Below are 13,215 nucleotides of genomic sequence, written 5' to 3'. Positions count from 1 at the left end.
CATTCCTGCTTCCTAATTTATTTTACTGAAGGTCTCCCAGACTCTTTGCTATACTTCGAGGGAGGGGGACCATATCTACACAAAGGACTAGCAGTGTGAAAAGTTTGTAAAAGGACTTTTTTGTGTTCTAGATACACACTGAATACGGTGTAGTCTCTTCATGAAAAATAAATGAAGGAATATGCTTACTGTACACATGTTGAGCAGTTTGTTTTCTTAGATTAAATAAAGTAATCACACAGAAAACCAAAGCTAATGTTAACCATTAAATTACTCTTGGATTGGTAACTTAGTTGGTTTTTTTCCCATGTGTTGCCATTTGAGAAACCTAGCACGGAAAAAAGGTGGGTTTGGGAGGCAGCTGAAAGGTGAAGAATGCATGTTGCATGAGGAGGCAGTTTCATTCACACCTTGTGGAAAGACACATGGAGGATAGGAGGGGTAAGGAGGGATAGCTGGACTGGTGTGTGTGTGTGTAGTGTGTGAGACTGCAGGGTGCAGACGTCTAAGTTATAATAGTAAAAGGTTGGGGTTTGCAGGTTTTATTGTCACAGTATTTTCCTGATATAAATGTAGAAATAACCTTACATTTTTACAAACAGAAGTACTGGAAACATGGCTTAACTTCTCTCTGATGGTGTAACACTTGCAAAAAATCCTGTTTCTCTGATCTTGAAATACAATTTTGTTTATGCTAAGATAGCAATGCATTGCTTTTTTACACAAGATTTTAGGAATGGCTTAGTAGATAATATGGTTTCTGTTCTCTTCTGCAGAAGAGACTGCTACTGATCTGTGCTGTGTGATATCTAGTCTGGTTCAAGTGATGATGGATTCATACAGCAGAACAAAGTCAGGGTTTCAGAGCCTTATTCAGAAGGAGTGGGTAATTGGAGGACATAGCTTTTTGGATCGCTGTAACCACTTACACAAAAGTGAAAAAGAGGAGGTATGATTTTATTACATTCCTTGCTTACTACTTACAAGTTTACTCAATGTAAGGAGGAATTTAGCTGTTAGTCCAGAAGTTACAGTTACTCAGGATCTTTTGTGTTTTGTTTTATGGGTTGATAGTTTTACTATTTTTGCTGTTTAGAGGTCAGCAATGTCTTTAACTTAATGGGAAATTTTATATTTGTTCTCTTTAATTTTGTAGCCTTTTGAAAGTCATATATCTTCTGTCCTTGAAAACTGTGTTAAATGGCAGTAATTTCTGTAGAAATAACTCAAATGAGTTGCCTATTCGTGTTACATCCAAAGATTAACTTCTGCTGTCTTGCTAAATTTTGCAAGACAGCAGTGTTTGTTTATATCTTGGGATTAGATCAGATGGCTATACAGAATGGAAATAATAGGTGTAAACTGATCAAGAATTGCTATAAACTAGTTTTGCTTTGCCAACTTTAATAGGCTGCTTAGTGGCATCTTCCATATTCAGGGTAGGAAGGGCTCATCTCATCTGTCAACAGTTGGCCCAAGGGTAGCTCAGATGATACTTCTTCAGAGCTCAGCCAAATATGTGTGCAGCAGTTCTGTAGTTTACCAGGCTTCTTGCCTTAAGACTTGTATTTGGAGACACTAAATACTGTAAAATAAATAACCTTCATGGTGGAACAATTTTTTTTTTCTGAAACTGATGCAATATTTTCTTTACTTTAGGCTCCTGTTTTTCTGCTCCTGCTAAATTGTGTTTGGCAGTTGGTACAACAGTATCCTCCAGCATTTGAGTTCACAGAAACTTACTTAACTGTCCTGTCAGACAGCCTCTATGTGCCTGTTTTTAGCACTTTCTTCTTCAACTGCCAACATCAAAGAGACACCAGTACGGTAAGGGTTTGTTATTTTGTGGATGGAGAGTGTTGGAGAACAAGTTCGACTAAGAAGCAGGGAAAACTCAAAAAAGCTAATTCCCTAGCAGCACCTCTTTTCATACTTATCAAAGTGAGTGAGTGTAACTTTGGCTGTAAGGAGTCGAGTTCAGGACTTAAGAGTTTATGATGACAGAACGGATCTATTACTTCTCATGTGTGGCTGTAGTTTCATGTTTATTGCTCTTCAGTGAAAACAGAGCTCTTTAACCTAAGAGGAGTATATCTGGCTGTCCTTCAGAATAAGTTATCTATGAAATTCTTGTATAGTATTTTCAGTTGTATTCCAAAATCAGCATTTCCTGAATGCTGATTTTTATATTTGGTTTATGCTTTTCTCCAGCCTAAGAATCTGGAAGCAATGGAAGTATCCTCTGCGAGGCTGCACGGAGACTAAAAAAAAAGGGAACACCACTGTCTTTCATAAATAAATTGTTGATCACAAAATCTAAATAAGTAGCACTGCATAAGTGCAGTGTCTAACATTAACCCTGTTTGAAGAATCTGTCTTGTGCTCAAGTTTGAAAACTCTTTTTTTTTCTTAGATTATTTAACCTTATTTTCAAATGTGAAAGTCTAATTGCACTGTTGTTCAGTAACTGAACATATAGAAAGAAAAGAGTGTTGTTGCAACTCTGTAACCTCTTCTCTGAAAAGCCAGTTTCTTAATTTCACCTTGACTTGGTCAGAATTCCTTTCTAACAGTATTAATTGTAACCTGTTTGTTTTGGCAGAGTGGTGAAAGCCTCAAGACACAAAGTGGTCCTTTCAGATTTCTTACCGTGTGGGACTGGTCTGTGCAGTTTGACCCCAAGGCCCAGGCTTTTCTGAACAACCCTTTTTATGCAGAGAAACCAAAACCAGATAAAAGTCAACGGAAAACTGCCCGATTCAAAGTAAGATATGTGCTGCTTAACTTTTTTTTTTTAATGATAGAAATATTTTGCACATCTCCTATTTCAAATTTACTCTCAGTGGAAGTATTGGTACAAAGGTGAGGGTTTTTTAATTAATAAAATACATGTGCACCTCAGACTCACCTGGATCTTAAGAACCCAATTTGCATCCACCTCAGTTGTAAATAATTGTTTTATAGCAACTATTCATAGTCATGAAGTTAAGGGCTTTTTATTCCTACTTTTATGCAAGTATAGCGGTAAGTCATGAGTTTTAACATTCAGGTTAGTTACACTGGCATGTTTGAAGAGAGTTTATTTTGTTGTTGCACAGACTACCTAACCAAAATACATAGCAGGTTTATAATTGCCTCCCTAATTTTGTCTGAGTGTAACTGGAGTGCATGTGTGCACTAAGAGAGGGAGAAGGACCAACAACAGCAAAAACTGTCTGGGGTGTGGAAGATTATGGGTGGGCCACCTCATTACTGGAAAGTAGCACAAACTCAGGAAAAAACTGAGCTTGGAGTTGCCTCTTTCAATTGAAATTTCTCCCTTGGTTAAGTTCTCTACTGTACAAAGCATTCTCGAGTGAGGCGCTGCCAATATGATCTACAGCATTAATCTCTTATGGAGAGAAATGCAATAAGGAACCACTGCATAAGCACAAATCAAGTGCTCTTTGATTTGTGACTAGCTTAAACTAAACAGGGAAGTTTGTAATAGTTGAAGGATTTGGCTTTTTCAGAGAAGATTGCTTTATCAGTGTTACTTCATTGCTATAGTTAGTGCAGGGAAGGTATCTGGCAATACTGAGTGGGCTCTGTATTTGTGCATTAGCCGAAAGAACAGTTTAAACACAGCCACTGCTTTCCTGTGTGGTTGAAGTGACTTTATTGCTTGCAAGTAATTTCTGAATACAAGTTTTTCTTCCTCTTGAAGTTGCTTTCTGAAGTCCCATCAATATTTATCTTAGTATTTCTCTTTTCTTTCCTCTTAAAGCATCAACGGCAACTTTCTTTGCCACTGACGCAGGCAAAGCCTTCCACAAAGAGAGGATTTTTCAGGGAGGAAACAGATCATCTAATTAAAAACATTCTGGGTAGAAGAATTGGCAAGTTCATAAATTCTTCAGACGAGCCTCCCAATAATTTAAGGGAGTTCTATGATAGCTGGCACAGCAAACCTGTTGACTACCATGGCCTTCTGTTACCTCGCATCGATGGCCCTGAAATCAGAGTGTGGGCACAGCGGTATTTACGATGGATCCCTGAAGCCCAGCTTCATGGTGGTGGAACAATAGCTATAACTGCCAAGATTTTGGACTTGATGGAGGAAGTGCAAGGCTTGCAGGTGAAAATAGAAGAAGAACATAGTCAAGCTGTTTCCGGAGATGTACATTCTGTTACCACACCGAGAAATTCTGCCCGTTTGTCATCCTTGTTTCCATTTGCATTACTCCAGAGACAGTCTGTCAAACCAGCTTTACCCACCAGCACCTGGAAGGACTTGGAAGATGAAGATGACTTGGTCAGGAGGGATGACGAATTTCTTGATCTAAGTGGGGATATGTCATAACATGTATATACATTACAGTATGGACTGTATGTGGCTAAGCTCTGAGTTTAAATGTTGTGCTGTATCTTCATATATGGAACTTGAGCATCTGCAACCTGTTTAATGGGTTTGTGGGGTTAAAAAACCTTGATTGGAAAGAACTACTTGCCATAATTAACTGAGCATGTTTTGAACTTCTGTTTCACTCTAAAGATATTTATTGCTGAAACGTGTTTTTAGCATAGGTGTAATAAAAACAGGAGTCTTGGCTAGTGTAACCCTGTGGCCACTCTGTTTAAAAAAGAAAAACAACAAAAGAATACTTTCTGCTGTAAAGGTGGAATACTAAATGCATAGTGCAACAATCATGCCATCTTAACATAACACCTCTTCCCCTTATGCTAAGAGTACTGGGAATGGAAGTACTGTGATGAGGAACTTAATACATCTGCATTTCCCCTCCACATAAAATAAACAGCGAAAGGTGCAACTAACTGTACATTCACAGATGAGCTTTTGACAGCTGAGGAATAAACCTCTGGTCACCAGGGGTTGTCTGCTGTTGCATCAACAGAAGTCATGTGCTTGCCCCCTCCCCTCACAGTGTTTTGTCTGTGTGTCACAGGTTGGCTGCCCTGAGCCTGTGCATGCACTCAGCTTAGGGTGAGATGCAAGAGCTTGATGACACTTTTCAAGTCTTAGTGCTGCTGTGCTATATGCCCTTGCTGCCTTGGAATATTAAGTTTGCTGGTAATGTTAAAAAAATGGCCTGACTATGAGATTCTAATTTGCCACAAGTGGTTTTTCTCCTTTCAGTAGAGTGAGAGTTTCATTTTTAGTTTCCCCCATGGATGCCAGTTGCCTTTAAGGCTTTCTGTAGCTTGCACCCTCCACATAGCAGGGAAGATTCTTTTCCTGTAATCCTGCAGTGAAGCAGGATTTGCAGTCTGTTGCCACTTACCATGGGTTGGTGGTACAGCTTATGAATGTGGCATTTATACCATAGGACATTTGCATCCTGTTGCTGGATGTTATAACAGTACCTCAGTGAAAAAAGCCATAAAGAAATGCCTGTTGACTTGGATCTACTGTGTGTATGTTTATATAAAGTATTTTTACTGCAAATAATTGTCCTTTTTAAAGCTCAATATTATTTGACTGTCAAATCTATTTTGAACCCTTAAATTCTAGAATACACCAAGAATGGATTCAAGTCATAAAATCAGTTACACTGAGAGGTTAGACATTGAACAGTTTCTCTATTCTCATAGGAATTTAGAAATCCATGCTGGAAAACTTAGCTGGTGGTTAAACTGTTGCTTAATTTGATCAGCTCGGTGAAACTGGGGATATTAAACTTTGTTACTGACTTATCACTTCACACTGAGTTGTATTAATAGATAGCAACAATTCATCAGCAGCCCTCTAAAAATAATTTTTCATATGTTAAAGTAAATGTATTAATGGGGAAAGAAGGAGAGCTTGATCCAACTATGCCAAACAGAAGATTCCCAAGTCTTGATTGCCTTAAGTCTTAGTGCGAGGACAATACTTGAGTTTGTTGTGTCTTATTTAAAAATACACTAGTACTTATGCTTTCTTCTGTGATATATATGATCTTACAGCTAGCACTTGCTAGAATGGGCTGTACAGCACATTTCCTTCAGACTTAGTTGTTGTAATTCATGTGATTCATGTATGCAATAACACTTTGCATGTTGAATGAGCAGTGTATTATTATGGTGAAGAAATACTTGTCATTCCAAGGTCATTTGGGTTCAAGGGTGGGTTTTTTTAAACTGCCGTTAGGAAAAAAATATTAAAATGATTTTTCTATACTTTTGATCAAACTGTTGTAATATTTCAGTCATGAAGATTACATATTTATATTAAAGAACAGATGTTGGACGTTTATTTGTACATAAGTTATCAGAAGTATATATAGAAGAGAAGCATATATCTGGAATTGAACATGGGAACACTTCTAACATAGAGTAAATACCATTGTTACCGGTTTTCTGCACTGAGGGATTGGAAATGTACTTCATATTTTTACTCCAGGCTTCTGTTTATACCTCCAAGTTTTAACACTGAATGCAAGCTAGAAGCTTTACAGGTTTTTACCTTCTTGTTATTTCCAACAGGCTGTTTGAAGAGTGTCAATAAAATATACTTTGAAATACTTGTCCTGAAATAAGAATGTATGTTTAAAGTCCTACTTTGCAAATGATTCATTAAATCATAGGCAGCTTGACAATCTGCAGTGACAAGGCTTTTCTGGTTATAACCCTGTTTTTACAGACTGTTACAGGGAGGAAGCTGTGCAGTTTTGACCTGACTGTACCTACTGGAGAGGTGCTGTTGGCACAGGAGAGAGCAAAGTTCAGTGTAGTGAAATAGGATGGCTGTAGGAAGTTACCAAGGTGATCTAGAAGCCGTCTGCTGAATGTCCATATTTGGGGAGTTATTAAACACTGTTTATTTCGGTCTTAGCGGGGTACTCCCCCCATATCCAGAACAAACATTGTTCTTACATTGTTAAACTAAGCGACTTCTTGAAATCGCCACAGTAGGGTGCTTATGGAACCAAATGCATGTTTGAGCAGGGACTGAGAGTGGTCACAGTGAGCTGTGGAGTACGAATCAAAAAAATTCCACTTTTTTTCAAGACATTACAGATTACTAGCCCCTGCTCAAAGCCAGCACTTGTGCAAATCACACATTCAAAAACTGTGCCACTTGGGATATTTCCTAAAGCCTGTGCCAGGCTTGTTCTTGGAGCCCTGTACAACAATAGCTGGTGCAGCTGCTGCAGGTCATGTTGTAAACACAAGGTGTGCCTTTGCCTCACCCACACCTTCTAAAGACCAGCGAGTGTACTTTGACCACTTGGCTTTGATTTAAGACTGTATTCACTATTGAAAATGTTCAGCTATTGATGTGTAGCAGATTGGAATGCACTTTATAAAGGTGCTTACAGCCAGTTTGGCCTCCTGATCTGTTGCTCCAGCTAAGGCTTTTTCTGTTTATGCTCAAAGCATGGAAGCAGAACTTCAGGCGGTAACATAATACTTTCTGCTGAGGATTTCTTACAATGGATTAGTTTTGTCACTCTAGAGGTCACCTTCATTCTAATCCTTAGCTGGAGACCTCATACACAGTATTTACAGCTTGGTACTTGGAAAGAGCTAGGTTTTGCATAAAACTATTTAAAAATTAAGTAGGATGGACTTCATTTTCTGGGACAGGAAGGAGATTTGAATAGTGAACTTAATCCGAGTCTAAAAAGACCATTCTACAGAACTATACTTGCTCTTCCGCAGTGAATTGGGCAAGGTGGGGGAATGGAACCCTTCTTACCATATCATGTACTTTTCCTTGGCTTATAATAAGGTTAATGTGACAAATGCTTTTGTCAGCATTTGCAGGATGAGAGAACTTGGTGGGATAGTAGAGTTACCTTGGAAAGGAGTGGACATAGAAGGTGAGGAGAGCTGATGTTTGAACTGGTGAAACACTTCTATGGGGAGGGCACCACTATGTTGAACATAAAGGGAGTAGAAATGGGGTTGTTCAGGCTGTGTTAGAGGAACATAGCGGAGACTACACACAGTTCTGAGACCCAGAGGACTTCCTCTGCTTGGGAGGTAAGTTTGACTTGAGTCACAGCTTTAAACTTGCTGTGGAGGCTGAGAAGAGGTTAATAGAGGACTGCTAATATCTTGGCAAGTGTTTGTATGGGCAAGGGATGCCCAGTGCTGCCGTGTTTTGGGCTGCTGTGGAGCCTTGTGCTCATGTGTGAGCCCTGTGAAACAGTAAACACTGCTGCTTGAGTGCAGCATGTTACTCTGCATTTGGTTTCTCTGTTTATTGTTTCAGCAATCCAGTAGAATGAAGTAGGTACTTCCCTTAACATTATACTTAAAGCAGGACCATAACCCATACCTAGAAATGCATTTGGAAACTTAATTTGTGAACACCAGAACTACAAGGTCTGATTTCCCAGGGCCTTGTCTTTTCTGGCCATACCACAGTTCCCTCCACTTTGTCCTTTCTTCTGGCATTTCCTGCCCTTGTTCATACAATAGCATCTTCAGTCTCCATCTGTCTCCTCTCTATTCCTGACTCCTGTGCTGTACCAGCACTTTATAGGTTTGTCACTGCTGACTTGCTGGACAAGACAAACTCAGTGTCTTGGTTCCTGGAGGACCAAGTAAATACCCATGACTTGACCTGGCCAGGCCACAGAGCCTTCAGACTTGCTGTTGGAATCTAGTAACCCTGGAAATAATATTTTGTCAAAATGCATCAAAATTATCTGCTGGTTTTCAAAGCAGGTGGGTGGAGAGGCTATTGACAAGCTGCCCTGTGTGGTTACTGAGGAAATCAGGGTGGGAGAATGGAACGAACTCCCCCGTGCCTGCAGCTCAGGCATGATTCAAATCTGCAGTTCTCAGGCTAAAAACAATGCTGCTCTCAAACAGGAAAATCTGCTCATTTACAGCCACATCATGTATCCCTGTTTTCTCAATGCAACTTTTTTTTTTTTTTAATGTTGCATATTATCTGTTTTTGTGCTCTGAAATAAAATTTTTGTTACACTGTAGAAGCCAAAATTCAGGACATAGAACCACTGAGTTTCCTGGAAACCAACTGACATTTCTATGAGTTCTGAAAGGTCACTTACAATCCTCACTGTTATTATTACTCCCATGTGAAGAATATGTCAAATTAAGAAAAGCAAACGCTGCTAGAATTAATGTACAGTTTTGCTAATAAAGAGTGTAAATTTTCAAGTATTTTACAAATACTAGTGAGCTTTTAAATGTCAATGCTTCGTGGGCTCACTTTGGGTTCAGTGGGACTCATTTCCTTTTGTGTTTTAGAGAGTTTTTTGAAGTACCTTTATGCATGTGATGACAGAGAAGCTAATTTTATGCAGAGGGTGTAAGTGCTCATTGCTTCATGTTTTGGTGATGATGCAAGAAGATATTTCAACTTTAGCCATGACCCCAATTCATAAATCAAAACAGCATGCTCCTCACCAGCCTCCTTGAGTTCACTACACAGATGAACACAGTTTATTTCCTATAAGCCATTTCTTGCATTTTCCAGTTTCCCAACCCAGATTTTCCCCTGTGGGTTCGCTCTTAAAGAATATTTGTTGTTTTTCCAATGGCTGTTCATTCAACTTTGGAAAAGGCTGGTTTTATACCTGCCAGTTATACTTAGTTTTTCCTGTTGCAGGGGGTGGTGGGAATATCTGAAAGCGAGACAAGGAGTACTACAGATGACTTAACCAGTCTTCTGAAAGCACAAGGTCCCTCTCTTCCTTGCCAATATGGAGCATGGCAGCTCTTGAATTTACCCTGTAAAAATAATTGTTATTATCTGGAGTAAGTAAAATCCTCCTGGACAGCATTTTTTCCCAAACAAAAACTGCATCAAAGAAAAAGCAGGGTGGTAAACCTGATAATAGATGTATTTTCTAATGCAGCACATCTCCTGTAGTTTCAGTAGTTTGCTGTGATGGTTTGGGTTTGGGTCTGGGTCACACCCAGTGTGGGGCAAATCCTGACAGGTGCCAAAGGGGGTCCTGCTATGCACTGTTAGCCTCAGGTAGCTGCCAGCTGATTGAATGGAAATAAGTATTTTGCTTTTGTGGATTAGCTTTCTATCAGATCAGCTCATTTATCCAAATCACCCCATCAGGGTGCAGGGAGAAACAAGGGGAGCAGATGGTTTAAGGATGCCCCTCTCAACAGATGGCCCCCAGTCAGAGCAGACGAGATGGAAGGTGGAAACACAGGAGCAGGAAATTGCTCTTGATCTGCCATGTTGTTGAAAAAAAGATAAATCCCGGGAAACCACGACTGAAGTGTGGCTAGCTGAAATGTTGTAAATAACATGTCCAGCCAACTACAGCTATTTAACACTTCTGAGGGATTAAAAAAAAAAAAAAAAAAAAAAAAGAGAGAGAGAAGAAAAAGCCACAGCCCAAAACAGCTTTGTTTTGAGGCTGCCTGTAGAAGCCTTACAGGGTGATTTAAAGTATAGTTGCATTGGATCTGGCCTGTTTGCCATAGTAGGAAGGTAAGTAAGGTAAGCAAATCCAGTGAATTCAATCTGTGGCCATCCAACACGCTTTGGTGCTCGTCAGGCCTGTAGTTCCTTAGGCTGTGGCTTTAGTTTGGATGGCAGAGGTTTTAAATGCCATCATCCTGCCTGGGCTGTAAGCAGTGATAGAGGGCAGCTGTTGAAAAGCAAAAATCATTATTCTGACTTGTAATCTAAAAACAGCCATTGCTCAGCAAGTGATTTTTTGATTCCTGGGGCATTCCTGCTTTTCTCTTCTAAGATCCAGCCACACATAAGTTATCTGATCGGTTACTCCCCCACACTCCTTTAGCGTATTTTACTTACTTTTTATTTAGATTTAATGCAGGTGATCTGCTTTGTCCATATACCACCCATTATCTCTCTCAGGTGTAGGATATAGTACTCCACCTGATTTTCCATGGAAATTTATCTACCTAGTGTTGTTCCGAAGGCAGTGGCCCTTTTTATGGTTCAAATTGCAGCAGAATAGCTATCTGGCAGAGATGATGATGAAAAAGGCAAGTTACTGAAATGAAATACAGTAATAGTAAAACCACTACTCAACGGCTTGGTATTAAGAGGAGGCTGCATGAATATGCAACCCCCTGGAGTTCTGAAGGTAATAATGAATGCTAGAAACAGCTGAAATACAATTACCAGGGACCCAGGCTGACTTAGGCAGCAGGAAATGACCAAGCATAAATGTTTTTTTATAATCTTTCGATCTTATTAAAGTAATAATAGCTCTGCTTATGCTGACTGCTGACATTAATATTCTGTCTAGGCTGATAGACATCCTTCCCCCTCCTTGAACGTTTTCCCCCTCAGTTATTAATATACAACCTGCTGCCTTCCAGCTCTAGCCTCATGAGGGAAATATCTCCCCAGCTGCAACACAGAGGGAAAGGTTGACTGACATCTCTGCATTTGTCAGAGGACCGTAGTAAATGGCTGTTCCCTGCCAAGAAATTTCTTTTAAAAAGTTACATTCAGTTAGTAAAATAATATCTGGGTGTATCAAACCAGAGTTGAAAAAGCTAAATTTAATTACAGAATTGGAAAGGAATTCTTTAATACACCTGAGCTCTTTCAAGTGAGGAAAGGAGGATTAACTCTTTCCACGAACATGTGAGGGAAAGGAAACACTGTCTGGCTGTCCCTCTGCAGTCCACGGAGGTCCATGTGGGAACAGACATCTACCTGAGGACCCCTTGCTGGAGCAGGTGTATGCCCAAAGGAGGTTGTGACCGCTTAGGAAGCTCATTTGTTATATGTTCTGCCCTGCCCTGTTGAGGAGAGGAGTGCCAGAGTGGCCTTGGTGGTCACCTGTTCTCCAGCCAAGGTCAACCCACCACAAACACTTAAACAGTTGCGCCCTTCAGCAGCATCTGTTTGACTCTGTGGGCTGTTTGAAAGCTTTTATGGTGAGAATTTCAGTCCCTTTAGGTATGGCTGAGTTTAAAAGATGTTGAAAATGTATTTCACGCATCTGTACTAGCTTTTGTTCAATTCATTTAACTATTGATCTGCCAGTAGGTGGCCACTCTCACAGGACAGTCTTGTTCTGTTAAAACCACCCACTGATTGGTATTTTCCAAGTCTTCTGAATGTCTTCCTGGGCCTGAGAAGATATGTGTTGCATTAATAAGCCAGTTGTCTTGGTGTGGCCATCACCAAATCCTCACTGCTGAGCCATGGAAGCCCAAGCATTCTGTTTCATACCGGAGCAGGGAATAGCCTGGTGGCTTTGGTGTGCCAACTCAGTCAGATTTCCGAGAGGTATTTGATGGCAGTGAGGAGCATGAAGTGGAGAATTGCTCTGTGGAGAACTGGTAGAGGAGATGCCTTGCAAAAGGGCTCTTGGGTCAGGTGCTGGCTGAAAGAGCTGTGTTTGAAGAAGCTGTCTGCCTCCAGCTCTTTGGTTCATACTGTGCTCAAACAAGAAGGGCTTCTTATATTTTTTTGCAAACAAACCAAACTGCATCAAAGATGCTTTATTCCTAACTGGAGTAGCTTATTGGACACTGAGCTGGCCAACTGCCCAGATTAAGAAAGATCTCTTCCTGCGGAAGGGAAACTGTCAGATGAAGCAGAATTAGGAATCTTGCTCGGTTTTTTATTTTTGTCAGCTGTGGTGGAGAGACATAGTAAAAAGCCTACTTTGAAAAGGTTTTATCTATCTATATATTTTCAAATTTCAGAGTTACTTCTGTGCAGCAGCATCTTTCCAATACGATCTTGCCAAAGATGGTAAAAATGGTATCTTCTTCTTTAAACAGTTTTGGTCCTCCATATTCCATGCCATATTTTGTGATATTAATGGCAAAAAGGAGTCCCTGCTACAGTCAGCCTGGAGCACACCTTCATAAAAATTATTTACTGAAGTTTTCACTTCTGTTGCAGTAGAATAGCTGAGAGCAATGTGGCCTTGTGAAGCATCAAAAATAGTTCCTGTCATGAAACAGGATGTTAGAAACACTTGGCACTTTGTATTAGCCTTGTATTAACAAAGACTAACAAACACATGTTTAAATATGACATTAATACCTGAGGCCAATTTACAGTCCTGGGGTCATGCAGATGTAAGTAATGCTTTCGTTTTGACTGCAGGATGTTTAGGACTGATGGTGAGGTGCCAAGTTGGTTCTCCAGTTTCAGGCTGAGTTTGAAGCTAGGAAAACAGAATTATTTGATTTAAAGAGGAGGGAAAGTGCAAAATTTGTGTGTTTTGTGGTTTTTTTTTTTGGTTTGCTTTGGTTTGGGGTTTTTTTTTGGTTTGGTTTGGTTTGGTTTTT

At 40.0% G+C, this 13,215-nt stretch overlaps 1 protein-coding gene across 4 annotated transcripts in view; it reads left to right on the top strand.

Moving 5' to 3' along the window:
• MTMR12 (myotubularin related protein 12) overlaps positions 1 to 6,503 on the top strand; it is a 32,445-nt gene extending 25,942 nt beyond the window's left edge. For all 4 annotated transcript variants that reach the window (XM_027634758.1, XM_027634756.1, XM_027634759.1 and 1 more), the window contains 4 exons: positions 777 to 949; positions 1,660 to 1,827; positions 2,603 to 2,764; positions 3,767 to 6,503. In XM_027634758.1, the coding sequence (XP_027490559.1) occupies positions 777 to 949; positions 1,660 to 1,827; positions 2,603 to 2,764; positions 3,767 to 4,342 (1,079 nt within the window). In that variant the 3' untranslated portion in view covers positions 4,343 to 6,503. The remainder of the gene's footprint in view (positions 1 to 776; positions 950 to 1,659; positions 1,828 to 2,602; positions 2,765 to 3,766) is intronic.
• Positions 6,504 to 13,215: the final 6,712 nt, after the last annotated feature.

This window comes from Corapipo altera, unplaced genomic scaffold (assembly GCF_003945725.1).
Source record: "Corapipo altera isolate COAL_440 unplaced genomic scaffold, ASM394572v1 61411, whole genome shotgun sequence".
In the NCBI taxonomy this organism is placed as follows: Eukaryota; Metazoa; Chordata; class Aves; order Passeriformes; family Pipridae; genus Corapipo; species Corapipo altera.
The sequence above is the reverse complement of the archived record's forward strand: the minus strand, read 5'-3'. Positions and strand labels throughout refer to the sequence as shown.